Genomic DNA, 16,918 nt, shown 5'->3' with positions numbered 1-16,918 from the left:
TTTTTTTTAATAGAAGTAATACTCTGGCGCTGAGACATCTTATCCACTATCCAAACGATAGCGGATAAGATGCCTGATCGCAGGGGTCCCGCAGCTGGAGACCCCTGTGATCTTGCACGCAGCACCCTTATTAGAATCAGTCCCTGGATCGTGTTCGCTCCAGGTCTGATTACTGGCGATCACAGGGACGGAGCTGTGTGACATCACGGCTCCGCCCCCGTGTGACTTCACACTCTGCCCCCTCAATGCAAGCCTATGGGAGGGAGTGTGACAGCTGTCACGCTCCCTCCCATAGGCTTGCATTGAGGGGGCGTGACGTGAAACCTCTGTACTGATATTTTAACATTCTTGCCTCTAAGACAACTAGTGAACATTTTTTTCAACAAAAATATAATAATTTTGCTGATGAGGATAATAGCTCTTAATTTCCCAATCTCCTCATATGTTGCAGCTAGGCTGCTAGATAATACAACCACAAGCTCAACAGTGTCCCAACATCATTACATCAACAGGTATCACTCCGGTTCACCCCATATGCATGATTGTTTGGCTTGAAAGAGAAGCCACTGTCAGAAAAAAAAGGGGTAGCTGAAATCCATCTTGCCCATCCCTATTCTTCCTTGACTTCATCTGCTGGGGGAGAGTCGGGAGGCTCTTATCTGGTCCCTGGATGGGTTGGTCAACTTTTCATGAAGGTGTGTGGGGACCGTTAGCCCTTTGCAATGTTTTATTTTATTCTGTATTAGATCCAGATTGATTTTTAAAATGCTAATGAGGACTACCCATAGGGGTGCATTGTTTAATAAATATAGTAACTGTGCATTAAAAGGGTTATCTAGGAAAAGAAAAACAACTTTCTTCCAAAAACAGCACCAACAACTCAGGTTGTGTGGGGTATCACAATTTGGCTCCATTCACTTTAATGGAACTGAGTTGCAAAACCACACACAACCCGAGGACTGGTGTGGTTGGAGAAGTGATGTGGAGTGGCAACCTAATTTTTCACTTTAAAATATATTATTTACTCATAGTAAGGTCGTATAGTTATGTAAGTGTTAGCGATACTGGCCCAGCACATGGTGCTTTGCCCAGCAAGGCCTTACAGTAAAGCAGCCATCTATACAGATCTCTGCTTTACTGTATGTTGTTGCTGGGCTGGAGATATACATTGTATACATCCTGCCCAGCTAGAGCTGCTCAGTCCCAATAGCGGCAGGGACAGTATACATCAGTGCGCTATGTGAAGTAGTCTGTATTGTGTTCCCTATATTATCTGCTATTTATACTTGTACTTTGTTCACACTATGTGTATATATCCTTCCATTTTTCTGGGGTGATTACTTTGGGGACGTATTTCTTTTTCCCTTTACCCGTAGGACTTTTAGTTACATAGACTACTAACAGTGTCTACATGTATACTTACCACGTAGCTGTGGGGGGTGCAGAGGTAGCAGTCGCAACGGGGCCCTGGTGCCTAAGGGGGCCCCAAAGCACATCTGTCCCATTAAAGACCTGTGATATAATTGGCATATGGGATTTCACAGATTTTGCATCTGGGCCCTGAAGCTACAACCTACGCCTCTGCCTATACTACAAAGACCACACCATTCATTTCTATTATATATCATCATTTCTTACCCTCATTATTTGTAATATTTTATGTATATGTTTTATCATTTTTGAAATGTAAAAAATCATGCTTGATATGCTATTTTGTATGTGTGATTACATTTTTGGTATTATAAATTTAAGTAAATTGTGGTTATATACCGATTTTAATAGATAGTTAATAGGTTATTTAGATTTCATGGATGTCTATTGTGGTACAAAATTCCTTCTGCTATAGAAAGGACATCGTTGGTCAGAAATTTCTGTTAACTGGTCAGGCATGTAGCACAGCTTCAGTATGTATGTAAGTATGATCTTTAAGAAGCTTGCCCCAGTCTCTGTTTGATATCCTAGTGTTTGGGATATGTTCATAGAATGGAATTTCTGTGCGGAATTCCACATTAGAGATTTTGCAGCAGTCCCATTGATTTAACTGCAGATGATTACGGAGTCCGTCTGGAAATGCATTGCCATCTATTAGACAGCACATTTCCGAGTGGTCCCTCCGCTGTCAGGACAATGTCCACACGGATATTTTCCATGCAGACAATGCCCATGTGAACATAGCCTCACTATCATAGCAAGAAGTAGAAAAATAAAAATTACTATTACAGGTAATAGCATTTCCTTTCAACCTGCATGATGGTAAATGTTTCCAATATATTTGAATATGGATTACCCATCTCTCATGCTAAACACTTTTACTCCTATCAAGGCAAAAAAGTGAAAATAATTTTGAGTTGAAGTTGAATAAAATCTACAGATCTGGAGGAATTTTTAAAAACAGCACCTCATCTGTCCTCAGGTTGTGTGTAGTATTACAACTTGACTCCATTCGCTTTAAAGGAACTGAGATTTAATACTACACACAACCTGAGGACAGGTGTGGTGCGGTTTTTGGAAGTAATTAGCTCTGATTTTTCAATCCGGGATAACCCCTTTAGGGTGCATTCCCACTTGGCTTATATGCAGCGTATTTCACGCTGCGCAAAATTAGCGACAGCAGCGGGAAATACGCTGCGTATCCCTCGTTCACCATACACACAAGGCTTTCCGGCGGCAGCCCTATGTGTGCAGTGAGTTTTGGAGGCGGGGCCGTGTGCCAGCGTGACTGTGACGCGCGGCTCCGCCTCCAAAACTCACTGCACACATAGGGCTGCTGCCGGAAAGCCCTGTATGTATAGTGAGCGAGAAATATGCAGCGTATTTCCAGCTGCTGCCGCAAATTTTGCACAGCGTCAAATACGCTGCGTATACGCCAGGTGGGAACGCATCCTTAAACTGATAGGAAAGAGACACAATGGCCCTCATTTACTATTGCAAACCTGACCTGTTTTGTCGGGTTGTGCACCAAAATAAGGCACAGTTCGCCACAAATTGTGTCTGTGGCACTGTGCCACATTTTTTGGTGCATAATAAACCTACAAACCCAAAAAAGGGGGGTGGCCACCCGTAAGAGGGCATGGTCGGTCGTAAAAGGGGTGTGGTTTCACAACCTGACTGAATTACTATTGAATTCACAGAAAATCCTGTGATAAAGTGGCTGGAAATTTCCACCAAGAAAAAGCTGCTCAGAAAACGTTTCCCGAATTGTAAATCTGTAAATCCCATAGTAAATGAGTCTAAAAACTGTGAAATAAAACATATTAAATTTCCAGGTATTAAAAAATGTCTCCTTAATCTAAATGAATACTTATTTAAAAATATATAAAGTGTGTTAAGTGTCACGATACTTACTTATATAGGTCGTGTTAAGACGATCTAGAGCAAATTGGTACGGTTTACATATTTCAAGAGGTGGGGGCTAAAAAAGAAAACATGCAGGAAACATTAATTTTTATGGATAAACATTACTAAATGTTTGTTCTAAAAAAACAAAACAGAAGGCTAGTCGCAATAGACAACCATATATTTAAACGCTGCTCAAAAAAAAAATGAAGGGAACACTTGAAGGGTTACACTGCTCCCCAGCGTCCGGAACATTGTGTTCCGAACGCTGGGTGCGGTCTTCCGTGTTCACGCCCGCCCCCTCAATGCAAGTCTATGGGAGGGGGCGTGACATCACGAGAGGACAGGCATGAACACAGAAGCCCGCACCCAGCACCCAGCTTTCGGAACTCAATGTTCCGGATGCTGGGGAGCGAAGTAACCCTTTAAACAACACAATGTAACTTCAATCACACTTTTGTGAAATCACACTGTCCACTCAGGAAGCAACACTGATTGACAATCAATTTCACATGCTGTTGTGCAAATGGAACAGACAACAGGTGGAAATTATAGGCAAATAGCAAGACGCCCCCAAATAAAGGAGTCGTTCTGCAGGTGGTGACCACATACCACTTTTCAGTTCCTATGCTTCCTGGCTGATGTTTTGGTCACTTTTGAATGCTGGCAATGCTTTCACTCTAGTGGTAGTATGAGACTGAGTCTACAAACCCACACAAATGGCTCAGGTAGTGCAGCTCATCCAGGATGGCACATCAATGCGAGCTGTGGTAAGAAGGTTTGCTGTGTATGTCAGCATAGTGTCCAGAGCATGGAGGCGCTACCAGGAGACTGGCCAGTACATCAGGAGACTTGGAGGAGGCCATAGGAGGGCAACAACCCAGCAGCAGGACCACTAACACTGCCTTTGGGCAAGGAGGAGCACTGCCAGAGCCCTGCAAAATGACCTCCAGCAGGCCACAAATGTGCATGTGTCCACTCAAACGATCAGAAACAGACTCCATGAGGGTGGTATGAGGGCCCAACATCCACAGGTGGGGGTTAGGCTTACAGCCCAACACCGTGCAGGACGTTTGGCATTTGCCAGAGAACACCAAGATTGGCAAATTCGCCACTGGAGCCCTGTACTCTTAACAGATGAAAGCAGGTTCACACTGAGCACATGTGACAGACGTGAAAGAGTGTGGAGACGCCGTGGAGAAAATTCTGCTGCCTGAAACATCCTCCAGCATGACCGGTTTGCCAGTGGGTCAGTAATGGTGTGGGGTGGCATTTCTTAGGGGGGCCGCACAGCCCTCCATGTGCTTGCCAAAGGTAGCCTGACTGCCATTAGGTACTGAGATAAGAGACCATATGCTGGTGCGGTTGGCCCTTGGTGCTTCCTAATGAAAGACAATGATAGACCTCATGTGGCTGGAGTGTGTCAGCAGTTCCTGCAAGAGGAAGGCATTGATGCTATGGACTGGCACGTCCGTTCCCCAGACCTGAATCCGATTGAGCACATCTGGGACATCATGTCTCGTTCCATCCACCAATGCCACGTTGCACCACAGACAGTCCAGGAGTTGGCGGATGCTTCAGTCCAGGTCTGGGAGGACAACCCTCAGGAGACAATCTGCCACCTCATCAGGAGCATGCCCAGGCATTGTAGGGAGGTCATACGGGCACGTGGAGGCCACACACACTACTGAGCCTCATTTTGACTTGTTTTAAGGACATTACATCAAAGTTTGATCAGCCTGTAGTGTGGTTTTCCACTTTGATTTTGAGTGTGACTCCATATCAAGACCTCCATGAGTTGATAAATTTGATTTCCATTGATAATTTTTGTGTGATTTTGTTGTCAGCACATTCAACTATATAAAGACGAAAGTATTTCATACGATTAGTTAATTCATTCAGATCTAGGATGTGTTATCTTAGTGTTCCCTTTATTTTTTTGAGCAGTGTATATTGGCGTATTGCAAAATTATGTACCTGTTATCACAATGATTTAAATTACAAACATAAGCAATTCCAAAACGGATCAGAGCCTATGCTATGTATTTGGTTTCAAAAGATGATGGTTAGAAAAGAACTGTCAGCTAAACAATGCTCACAATTGCCATACAAACATGCACATTTAACAGTTTTTATTGGAACAGAACAAGATATCTGTGGTGCCGCTGCTTATCTGGGGGATAGTTAAACAAAGCGTTAATTTTTAACGTAAATTTGTTTTCCCTTAGTCCTAACAGCAGCACAAGTGGGGGGTGTTCTGCCCCTGTGAAGCTGGCAGGACGGTGGAATTTTTAATTCCGCCCAAGCAATTTAAATTAATTAGCCCCCCCATAAAAGGCCTCCTCCCCTAGGCCATCTCGCTTAATAACAAGTAACAAAAAAGTTTAGGGCGGGAAATTTGTGTGCTGCTGTTAGGACTAAGGGAAAACAAATTTACGTTAAAAATTAACGCTTCCCTTACGTCCTAACCAGCAGCACAAGTGGGGACTTAGCGAGTAACAACACAAATAGGGAGGGACTACGGCAGAGTGGCACTTAGGATTGACTGCCCAAAGGCCAACTCTTCCGATCGTTTGGCATTAACCCTGTAATGACTCAAAAAAGTATTGTGGGTGCTCCAAGAAGCAGCAGCACAAATCTGTTCCAGAGGAACAGACCTTTTCTCAGCAAAGGAAGTAGAGACTGCCCTAGTGGAATGGGCAGTGACAAAGGCAGGAGGAGTTAGCTCCTGGACTATGAAGGTCTCTCGGATTGCCTCCTTAATCCACCTACTTAGGGTAGGTTTAGAGGCTTTCAAGCCCTTGTTCTTTCCAGAAAAAGAGACAAGGAGGTGTTCCGACTTCCTGAATTCTCCAGTTCTTGAGATATAGACTCTGAGAGCTCTAGAGATGTCCAGAGTGTGGTCAACCGCTTCTTCAGGAGAGGATGGATTAGGCAGTAGAACTGGAAGAGAAATGACCTGGTTGGTATTGGAGAAAGTCGGAACCTTAGGAAGGAAGGTAGGTAAAAACCTCAACAGGACTCTGTCCTGTAGAAAAACAGTGTAAGGCTCGAAAGCCGAAAGGGCCTGAAGCTCACCCACTCTCTTGGCTGAGGTTATGGCCAATAAAAAAGTGACTTTAAGGGATAAATACCTAAAGTCTACTTCTTCCAGAGGTTCAAAGGGGGGAGCGCATAACCCCCTGAGAACAGTGGTTAAATCCCAACTGGGAATAGGTCTGAGAACTGTAGGTTTAAGTCTTTCAGCCCCTTTGAGGAATCTTCTAACCAGGGATTCTTGTGATAGAGACCTGCCTAGGAAGGCAGAGAGTGCTGCGACCTGAACCTTTAAGGTGGATGGGCTAAGACCCTTGTCAAGGCCATCCTGGAGAAAACGCAGTACTGCAGAAAGAGGAGGATCTGAGGTAACTACCTCTTTCGTTGCACACCATTGAAGGAAAATCTTCTTTATCCTGGAGTAAACCTTGTTTGTAGACTCTGCTCTCGAGTGTGCAATAGTTCTCAAGACCTCCGCAGGAAGCCCACTCCTTAGTAGGGTCCTGTCAATCTCCAGGCTGTCAGATTGAGTCTCCTCAGATCTAGGCAGGATCCTGTGTTGTGAGACACAAGGTTCTGCACGTGGGGAAGCCTCCAATAACACCCCTGACTCATCCTCATGAGTTGGGTGAACCAAGACCTCTTCGGCCAGAATGGGATGATGGCAATCACTGAGGTCTGGTCTTGCCTGACTTTCATCAATACCCTGGGTATCATGGAAAGTGGAGGGAATATGTAGGCCAGCCTGAACCTCCATGCGATGGACAGAGCGTCTATCGCCACCGGATTGTCCTCCTTGTAAAGGGAACAAAACTTGCTCACTTTGGCATTCAGCCGGGTTGCCATGAGGTCTATTTCTGGTGTACCCCACTTCAGGGTTATCCTCCTGAAGATCTTCTCGTTGAGAGACCATTCTCCCTGGACTGCAAGCCCGCGACTTAGACGATCTGCCACTACGTTGAGATCCCCCTTGATGTGGACTGCAACAAGGTGGGATAGGTTGAGCTCTGCCCATGATAGAATAAGTCCGGTCTCCCTGAGGAGCACTTGGGACTTTGTGCCACCCTGTCTGTTGATATAAGCCACTACAGTGGTGTTGTCTGACCGGACTCTTATTGCTTTCCCTAAGATATGGGGAGCAAAGTGGAGGAGCGCAAGACGAACTGCTCTCAGTTCTCTCATGTTGGATGAGAGTAACCTTTCCTGAGGGGTCCAGGTACCCTGGACCGGATGGTCGTCCAGATGGGCTCCCCACCCTAGAAGGGAGGCGTCCGTGGTCAGAGTGATCCACAGAGGTTGAATCAAGGACTTCCCATCTGTCAGGTTCGTCCACCACCTGAGAGAGGCACGGACTTCGGACGACAGGGTGCATTTTTTGTCCAACCCACTGGGGTTGCGATTCCAGGCAGTCAAGACCTGATCTTGGAGAGGTCGGAGGTGCCACAGGGCCCAGGGGACTGCTTCTGCAGACGCTGACATGTGGCCCAACATCTTCATTAGAGTTCTGATGGGCACTCTGCGTGGTACCGACAAAAACTCTGCGGCTCTTATGACGCGCTCTCTCCTTTCTGGGGTGAGAGACAGCGTCATCCGAGAGGAGTCTAGGACAAACCCCAGAAACCTTCTTGAGGTAGATGGGATGATCTCGGATTTTTCCCAATTTATGAGCCACCCTAGGTGTTGAAGAAAATCCAGGGTCAGTTGAAGATGAGCTTGAAGAATGTCTAGAGTCGCGGCTTTTAAAAACCAGTCGTCTAGATAAGGAACAATCTCTAGGCCTTTTAGTCTTAGAGCAGAGACAACTGGAGCCACCACCTTTGTGAAGGTGTGGGGAGCGGAGGTAATGCCGAACGGTAGAACAGCAAATTGGAAATGCCTTACCATACCTTTTATGGTGACGGCGATTCTTAAGAACTTCCTGTGGGCAGGAAATATAGGGACATGAAGGTATGCATCCTTCAAGTCTATAGTGACCATGAGATCTTGTGGGTTCAGGATACTGACCACCGAGCGAATGGTTTCCATTCTGAACCGCCTTTTCCTTATAAATCGGTTTAGGTAGCGCAGGTCTATTATCATGCGCCAGTCGCCATTTGGTTTGGGAACCAAAAATATCGGGGAGTAGACGCCAGATCCTCTTTGATCTGGGGGAACTTCTTCCAAAGCTTGCTTTCCCAAGTATTGGAGAACTGAGGTTTCTATGACAGCCTGTTTTGGCTGAGGAAGTAACTTTGTTAAGACAAACTTCCTTGGGGGAGGGGAGGTAAATTCTATCCTGTACCCCGACTGAATAACCTTCAGAACCCAGGGATCCTGGATTTCTTGCATCCAGGTTGTAAGGAATAAACTTAAACGTCCTCCTACTGGAGGAGGATGGGCAGATAGATTCTCTGCAACAAACACTTGAGGGGAAGGGAGAGGGAAAACGTTGGTGGATGTCAGTGGAGAGTCATAGCTCGGCCTTCCGGTCTTTACCGCGGCCGCGACCTCCACCACGTTTTTGAAAGGACTGACGTCTCTGGGATCTAGGAGGGCCCTGGGACTTCCCCCCTCTTGCTCTACCTTTACCCCGAAAGGCCTGAACAGGAAGGCACCTGCCTTTCTTGTCAGCATAACCTTCCATTATGCGATCCAGCTCAGAACCAAATAGCCAAGTAGGCTCGAAAGGCATCCCACACAAGTTAAACTTGGAGGTGTTGTCCGCTACCCAAGGGCGTAACCACAAGGGACGTCTGCTAGCAGAAGCGAGTGCCATGGACTTGGCAGCTAGCTTAAGGTGTTGCTGGGAGGCCTCGCAGAGGAAGTCTATACCAAGGAGGAGTGTCTTGAAGCTGTCCAAGATGTCTTCCCTGGGGACATTGTTGTCAATCTCAGTCTGTATGCGCTCCACACGCTCCTTCACGAAGTCAGACACTTCTCCCGAGGCAATAGCCACAGAGGCAGACGCTGATGCTGCTGAATATGTGCGTCTGAGAAGGGAATCCACCTTCCTATCAAGCGGGTCCTGGAGGTTGCTTCCATCATCCGCGGGAACCAAGACTCTCTTGGACAGTTTATTTACTGCCATATCAACCTTAGGAGGTGGCATCCAGGAATCAGATTCCGCGTCCGAGAGAGGGTACATCAATTTGAAGGTACGAGTGACAAGCGCAGGTTTATCTGGGTGCTTCCACTCAGCCTTCATCATCTTTTTGCGTGCATCATTCACCTTGAAAACCCAAGGTTCTCTAGAGGTGGATGCAGAGGCTTCCCCTTGGTCAACATCCTGGTCCCTTGACCGGATGGACCTAAGTAATCTCTGCGTCTTTTCCGCAGGGAAAAGAGGCGGACACATCTTCACCTCAACAGGCTGTTCAGACTGTACAGATGACCTCTGGTCCAATACATCGATCGACATAACGGATTCTTCCGCCACAGAAGGAGGAGTGGATTCAGTTCTAGCTCTTTTGGGAACAAGAGCACTCTTAATTTCAGATATGGAATTTCCCATAAATTCCTTCATCCAGATGAACATGTCCTGTACAGTAGGTTCAGCTGGATTAGGGGGTGGACGGCAACCGGGACACCTGTTATATTCGTAAGCGTCCGGAAGCGGAGTGCCGCAATTGGCGCAAGCTAGATGGCGTTTTTTGGCGCTAGCCTTACGACCACCAGAGTGTGGGTCACTAGAGGAAGGAGTAGACATGACTCTGGAAAGAAAGAAAATAAGTTAGGGATAATAAACAAAATTATTATCGCCCTAACGCCAAATAGAGAGGGAGAGATACCTATAATGCAGATAGGAGCTCTAACCACTAATGCTAGGCTTGTAAATAGGACTAGCTATGATGGCAGCAGAGACTGAATGAAGGTCTCAGCTGTCTTTATATGGGAAGGGGCCCGGAAGCCCCGCCCCCTTCAGAAAAGACCAGCCTGCAATAGGCTGAAACACCCGGAGGGAAATTTTAATAAAAATTATCCACTGAGCCCTTCCCTAACTAGGAAAGGGCTCACGCCTAAATTTTCACCTAAGTATAAACTTAAAAGGCAGCGCAAAGCGCTGAAGAAAGTGAGGCCGGGACCGGAAGTCGTCAGATGACGTACTTCCGGTCCACGGCTCGCACAGTGTAATGGAGGCGAGCGTGCGCCGGGACACGTGGGACGCCAGGCGGGTAAGAAAAAAACCCGCAGCGGCATCCCTAATGCTATGAGGGATCACCGGATCCTTGAGCAAATAAAATAGTCAAAAACAAATAGTTTTAAGATAAACCAGGCCGGAGGCCCAGCTAATATAAAGAGAAAAAAACAGGGGGCAGTTGAAAAAGGTACTGCGCCCCAAAAATATCTCCCCAATACAGGGGAGACATCCAGGCAGGCTCCAAAGGAGCCTGCACCGTCCTGCTGTCCTTACACAGGACAGAAAAAAAGCGAGATGGCCTAGGGGAGGAGGCCTTTTATGGGGGGGCTAATTAATTTAAATTGCTTGGGCGGAATTAAAAATTCCACCGTCCTGCCAGCTTCACAGGGGCAGAACACCCCCCACTTGTGCTGCTGGTTAGGACGTAAGGGAATACACATTTTAACCTACTAAAGTGACAACATTCTAATGTCTCTGGACAGCAATTCTATGAGATGCAGTTTTACACATCTCTCCTGCTTGTTACATCTGACAGGAAGAGATTTATCCGGGGAGACTGGCGTAGCCTACATCCTTTAGAATACATTGACACTTTGCAGTGTGATTTATCTGAAAGAAGCAAAGCAAGAATAAGAAATACACCAAATATGGCGCACACCTATATGTTGATAAATCCATTACCACTGCATTTGTTACTACAAATCAGTGTGTATCTACCCACTTTGATTTCTTGTGTAAATAAAAAGTTGCAAATGTTACACTGCGACAAATTCTGCAACAATTATATAAAAAAAAACAGGTAAATCCAATGATAAATTCCTGCCAGTATCTCTTGCTTGGATAGCAGCTAATGTGTCATCCTCATGCTCCTCTTTGACACATTCTTCACCTCCTTTACTCTCCTTGTTAGTTGGTTCTGAGCTGGTGGTGGGTTAGTATATTTGGGTCAGATATTCTCAGACTCTGCTACCTTTTACTATATTTACTATATTACTTACAGACATCTGTTCTCTTGATATATTTCTACTATATTTCGAGACTTACTGATGTGGCTTGGTGAAACCCTTGATCCATATAGTTATTGCATTCTAGTGTATCTAAGCCATTTGATAATGCTACAATCAAGTGGAGCATATACATGTCTGGATTAGGGGATTGGGACTGGAAAAAAGTGGTGGGTTCTTTTAGTTCTACTGTAGTGAGTTCAAGGGACATTCCTACACATTACAGTTTTCTCCACAGGGTCTATTATACTGTACTCTTCTTAGCCTCTATCATTGCTCAGTCAGATATTTGCTTTCAATGTGGTATTTCTATGAGACTTTTCTATATGAATGATGGTCTTGTCTCAGACTGACCCTTTTCTGGTCCAAAAAGTTATAATTTTGTCTTTGCATACGCCTTTTTAATTTCCACTCCCTTTTAAATATGTCTCACAGGAAATATATAGAGCTGTACAGGGGGCATATAAGAAATTATTCTTTTATACTAGAAAAAAAAATATGGCATGCAAATCCACTACTTTACCTTCATTATGTCACTAGACTGGGCTGGAAAAAACATATTTTATTTTTTGTATAAAATACCCTGTGTGTCCAGAATATGGCCACATAAATCTGAAAAATATGGTCCATTAGATAACTCAGAAACCTCCGTTTATTAAAGGGGTTGTCCAAGATTAGAAATGTGCTGCTTCCTTTTTTTTTTTTATTTTTATTTTTTTTTTTTGCAAAAACAGCACCACTCCTGTGTACTGCAGCTCAGTACCATTCACTTCAGTGGAGCTGAGCTACAATATCAGACACAACCTGTGGACAGAAGTGATGCTGTTTTTGCAAAAAAAAGCAGTGTTTTTCTAATCCTGTACAACCCCTTTAAGTGGTTAGTTATTCCTATTTGTCCAGTGGCTGTTGCATTTTATTTCTGAGTTGAACCGATGATGAATAGGGAATGTGACACACATTTTCTTTGTCTGCATGTTGTATGGGGACATGCAATGAGTTCCCTAAGGATTGTGTTAAGAGGCTATGTACAGATATCCTTAACCTCTGACAATCTGATGTTATACGGTACATATGTACTCCTACTGCTTTGTTAGTTTATTCTTCATTTAGTTAAAAGCAACACCTGCATTAGCATTGCAGTGCAGTTGACCATATACCGTAAAACATTTTGGTGCTTGGTTTTCAACTTTCCATTATGTCAATCAGAACAGAGGGATGGGATGGGATAAAGAGTGGAATCTGGCTATATATGCAGACTGAACTTTAAAAATACTAGTTCTATGGAAATACGGGTTTTCATGCATTTTGTATATTGTCCCTTTTACTTAAAACCGACGAAGAAAATTCAGTACAATTTACAATTATGGGTAAACATGAAAGGAAGGCATTGTACATTTTTGTCTTTTTAATTTATACATTAGACTCTGTTCATACTACCATCATTCTCCATATGGTTTGCTTTTGTTTTTTCAGTGCCAAGAACAATGTAGTTTGCAGATAAAAAAAAAAAAAAAAAAATAGAAAGTAGCATATGTTTATAACCCTACAAACAGTAATTTGTCCAATTTTGTAAATTATATAGTAAAACAGTTATAATGCAAATGGTCATGTCAACAAGGCTGCATTTTTACTTCACTTTGAAGCTGCTGTCAGTAGTACCAATGCATAAAACCAGACCTACTACCAACTGTACATCCAATAAAGTCATAGACTTTTCTAAAGTCTATTATAACTTTAGAAAAAGTGATAACATTTTTGCATGAAAAGATGCTACAGGCAGGGCCGGCCTGATGCAGGACTGGCCGTACCATAGGTCCCGGTGGGAGTCGTGGGACCCGTTTTTTCCCCCTTATTATTATATGGTAATACAAAAAAAATCTCGGGCAGCAAAGTGCCGCCCCTGAAAAGTGCTGCCTGGGACCAATGGTCCCACGTGTCAATGGTAGGGCCGGACCCGGCGACAAAACATAGTTATCTCCGAGACCATTCCTATGTGTTTGTGAATCTGCAGAAGCACTCCAGCTTCTGTAAAATCCTGGACATCTGGACACCACCTACAGTATAGACAGCATTGTATGCAGCATTTGTGAATTTACATATAGATTTATTATATAAAAAGTGCATTAGTGATTACAATGCTTGCCAGGGTACAGCAGGCATGCCTGGTCATCTGTTACACTCCTCTAATATTTCATTCATTCCTGAAAACAATTGTTAAACACGACAGATATGTAACTAGCTTTATGGCTAAAATGCTGGTTCTTATCATATATAAATCAGCTCAAACAGATATAAAGTTTTGGTACTCACCAGCATTATAGGTGGTTTCGCTGTTCTGTTTCCCAGTTGTTTTATGGCTGAATCTAATATTTTTGTGCAGTTTTGATTCTCCTTTTCTACGCTGGAAAGCTTACTTTTCAACAGAGAATAATTGCCATTGAGCCAGGTGTAATCGAGTGTCAGGTTCTTGTAGCGATTCTCGACACTCATCAGCCGAAGTTCTGTGTTTACATGGGCATTTCCATATAACATGAACAGAACCAGACCGAGGATAATGAGGAACTGGATTATAGATAAGAAAAAGAAGAAATATTTGGTATAATACCAACAGCCTCTGTGCTTAGTTTTGAGAATATTCTTGGACTCCAATCCAAACTTTGCCATTGCATAGTTTGGGTCCATGGCTGGTTCTCAGCTAACGTCTCTGGCCCCTGATAGCAATCTGTAAACTGCAATCCTTCCTCACTGGAGACTTGTTACATGTGGCAGTACATTCTATCTAGAGAAAGGTTGTAGGACAGGGCGGGGTCAGTCACATAAAGTGTTCGGACTTACTGTTTATATTATTTTTTATTTTTTTAGTTCCAATGTCTGGCTCCTTCCTGCTGCCCAGGATGCTTTCAACTTCCTCAAATTTGTCATAACAGTCAGGCCTGTGAAAAAACAAATATTTAAGTGTAATGGAACAAATATTTTACTAAAGAGTTATTAAATATTCTGTAAACTTTCAAATGAGTTTATACTTTTCTATGAGTATCTGATACTCCAAAAAATCAAATAACTTGGCACCTGCTGATGCTATTTCATGCATTTTATTCTTTGGACAATATCCCATTCCTGATATAAATTCGACATATCATGACATAGTTATAAAACATAAACAACAACTGTGTATTAATCTAGTGTATTACTATAGTGTAATAAAGTATATTTTTAAGTGGTTTGTGTAATTTGTCGGCTTGTTAAGATTATACTTAGGATAACAAATAAAGATATAAAGGATCCATTATACCTAATCAATTTAATATATTTTTTAACAGATCTGTAATGTTTTGCTCTTAGTAAATTGTCTTTTCCTGTCTTTTTATTGAGCTACAATGAATGTATTAGAAAACGAAGCATCATCTATATGCACCAAAGAATGTGTCCAAAGTTGTCATAATTCTGCTTTGAAGTAAGTCAAATCAAAGTTGGTATGAACTTAAATCAGATCAATGTGAGACACTTTGATAAATATAACACATTTGAAGTCAGGTTTGCACTATGAAAAAGAATGAAATAGTTTTAGTAAATCTGGGCCTATACGTTTCAAAGTTTCTACACTGTATGGTGCTGTATATAATAAACCAACAAAAACTGTTTCCTAACATATAGACCAGTGGTCTCCAAAATGAGGCCCTCCAGCTATTGCTAAACTACAACAGCCAAAGGATGTCTGGGCATGCTGGAAGTTGTAGTTTTGCAGCAGCTGGAGGGCCACAGTTTGGAGACCACTGCCATAGACCATTAAAACAACATAAAGACAAACCTCCAAATCCTACATTAGGCTGGGTTCACATCACTATTTGACAGTATGTTGGTGTGCTATTTTTCTGTAAAATACATATATACATATGGGAAATAGTCTGACTCTAGTCTAGTTGACTATGTTAAGGCCATTAAGGTTATACGGCTCAAGCTAGGACATGGATGTTTATGTTGGCATCCTGACATATGTGTGCAACGTATTGCAGAATTGTAATGTGAACCCAGCAATATACAGTGGGGCAAAAAGTATTTAGTCAGCCCCCACTTAAAAAGATGAGAGAGGCCTGTAATTTTCATCATAGGCCTACCTCAACTATGAGAGACGTAGGGGGAGATTTATCAAAACCTGTCCAGAGGAAAAGTTGCCCCGTTGCCCATAGCAACCAATCAGATTGCTTCTTTCATTTTTAACCACATAAGGACCAAGGATGTACGCATATGTCCTAGCTCCCTGGTACTTAAGGACCAAGGACGTACGCGTACGTCATGGGGAATTTCGGTCCCTGCCCCGCGCCGGGCGGGGACCGGACCGGGGTGACTGCAGATATCGATCAGCAGGCACCCGGCGCAAATGCCCAGGGGGTCATCAGACACCCCCCATGTCGGCGATCGGCGCAAATCGCAGGTGAATTCACACTTGTGATTTGCGCCGATTCCGGGTCATACGGGTCTATGGTGACCCGATGACCCAGAATATAAGGGGGATCACGGTTGTCTAAGACAGTACTCCCAAACCTTTTTATCGCCGCGGACCGGTAAACGTTTGATCATTTTTCCATGGCCCGCTTGTTAATTAAGTAGGTCTCCTTTGTTAAATAGTTAAACATGTCACCTCATTAGCTAAATAGGGCCCCTAAAAAGTAAGTTCCCATATTAAGTCGGTAGCCCCCCACTTCAGGAAGGTATGTCCCTTTATCAGGTAGGCAGGTAGGGTTCCCCTAGTAAATAATGTCCCAGATAGATATGTGCCCCCAGTTAATAGAAAGGGTTGGCTCCCCCAGTAGTCGGACAAAGCCCCAGATAGATATGACCCCCATAAGGTAGGGCTCCCCCATATGAAGACAGGCCCCCAGATAGATATGACCCCCATCAGGTAGGGCTCCCCATATGAGGACAGGCCCCCAGATAGATATGACCCCCATCGGGTAGGGCTCCCCAGTAGGTAAACATGCCCCCAGATAAATATGATCCCCATCACTGATGTCTACCTAATGGGGAGCCCTACCTGATGATCAGGTAGCGTTTCCCAATAGGTTTATACAGGCCCTCAGATAGATATTACCCCCGGTATTTAAACAATTATGCCCCCTAAGAATATAGTTTTGCCCCTGGTGATCGGGCAGGTCCTCATATTAGGCAAGTTTATCTCACTCACTCAGAATTCACACAGGTCCGCTCACACTGTTACTGTACTTACATCTACCTGCAGCAGTCTATAATGAGACTTCCTTGCTGGGATGCGCGTGATAGGTGATGTCATCACAGGCGCCGCACGGGACGTCAGCGTCCCAACGTCCTGAGCTGCGTATGCGATGATGTCACGAATCGCGTGCATCCCCACAAGGAAGTCTCGTTATAGACTGCTGCAGGTAGATGTAAGTACAGTAACAGTGTGAGC

The 16,918-nt window shown here is 44.0% G+C and overlaps 1 protein-coding gene across 5 annotated transcripts in view; it reads right to left on the bottom strand.

The window, feature by feature from the left end:
• PLVAP (plasmalemma vesicle associated protein) overlaps positions 1–14,426 on the bottom strand; it is a 31,474-nt gene extending 17,048 nt beyond the window's left edge. For all 5 annotated transcript variants that reach the window (XR_008843558.1, XR_008843557.1, XR_008843555.1 and 2 more), the window contains exons 1-2: positions 13,804–14,426; positions 3,346–3,412 (exon numbers count right to left, since the gene is read on the bottom strand). Coding sequence is in view for 1 of the 5 variants with exons in the window: in XM_056518220.1 (XP_056374195.1) it covers positions 3,346–3,412; positions 13,804–14,175 (439 nt within the window). In the remaining 4 variants the exon portion in view is untranslated. The remainder of the gene's footprint in view (positions 1–3,345; positions 3,413–13,803) is intronic.
• Positions 14,427–16,918: the final 2,492 nt, after the last annotated feature.

Source organism: Hyla sarda, chromosome 1 (genome assembly GCF_029499605.1).
Source record: "Hyla sarda isolate aHylSar1 chromosome 1, aHylSar1.hap1, whole genome shotgun sequence".
Lineage (NCBI taxonomy): Eukaryota > Metazoa > Chordata > Amphibia > Anura > Hylidae > Hyla > Hyla sarda.
This window is presented reverse-complemented; position numbering and strand designations above follow the sequence as displayed.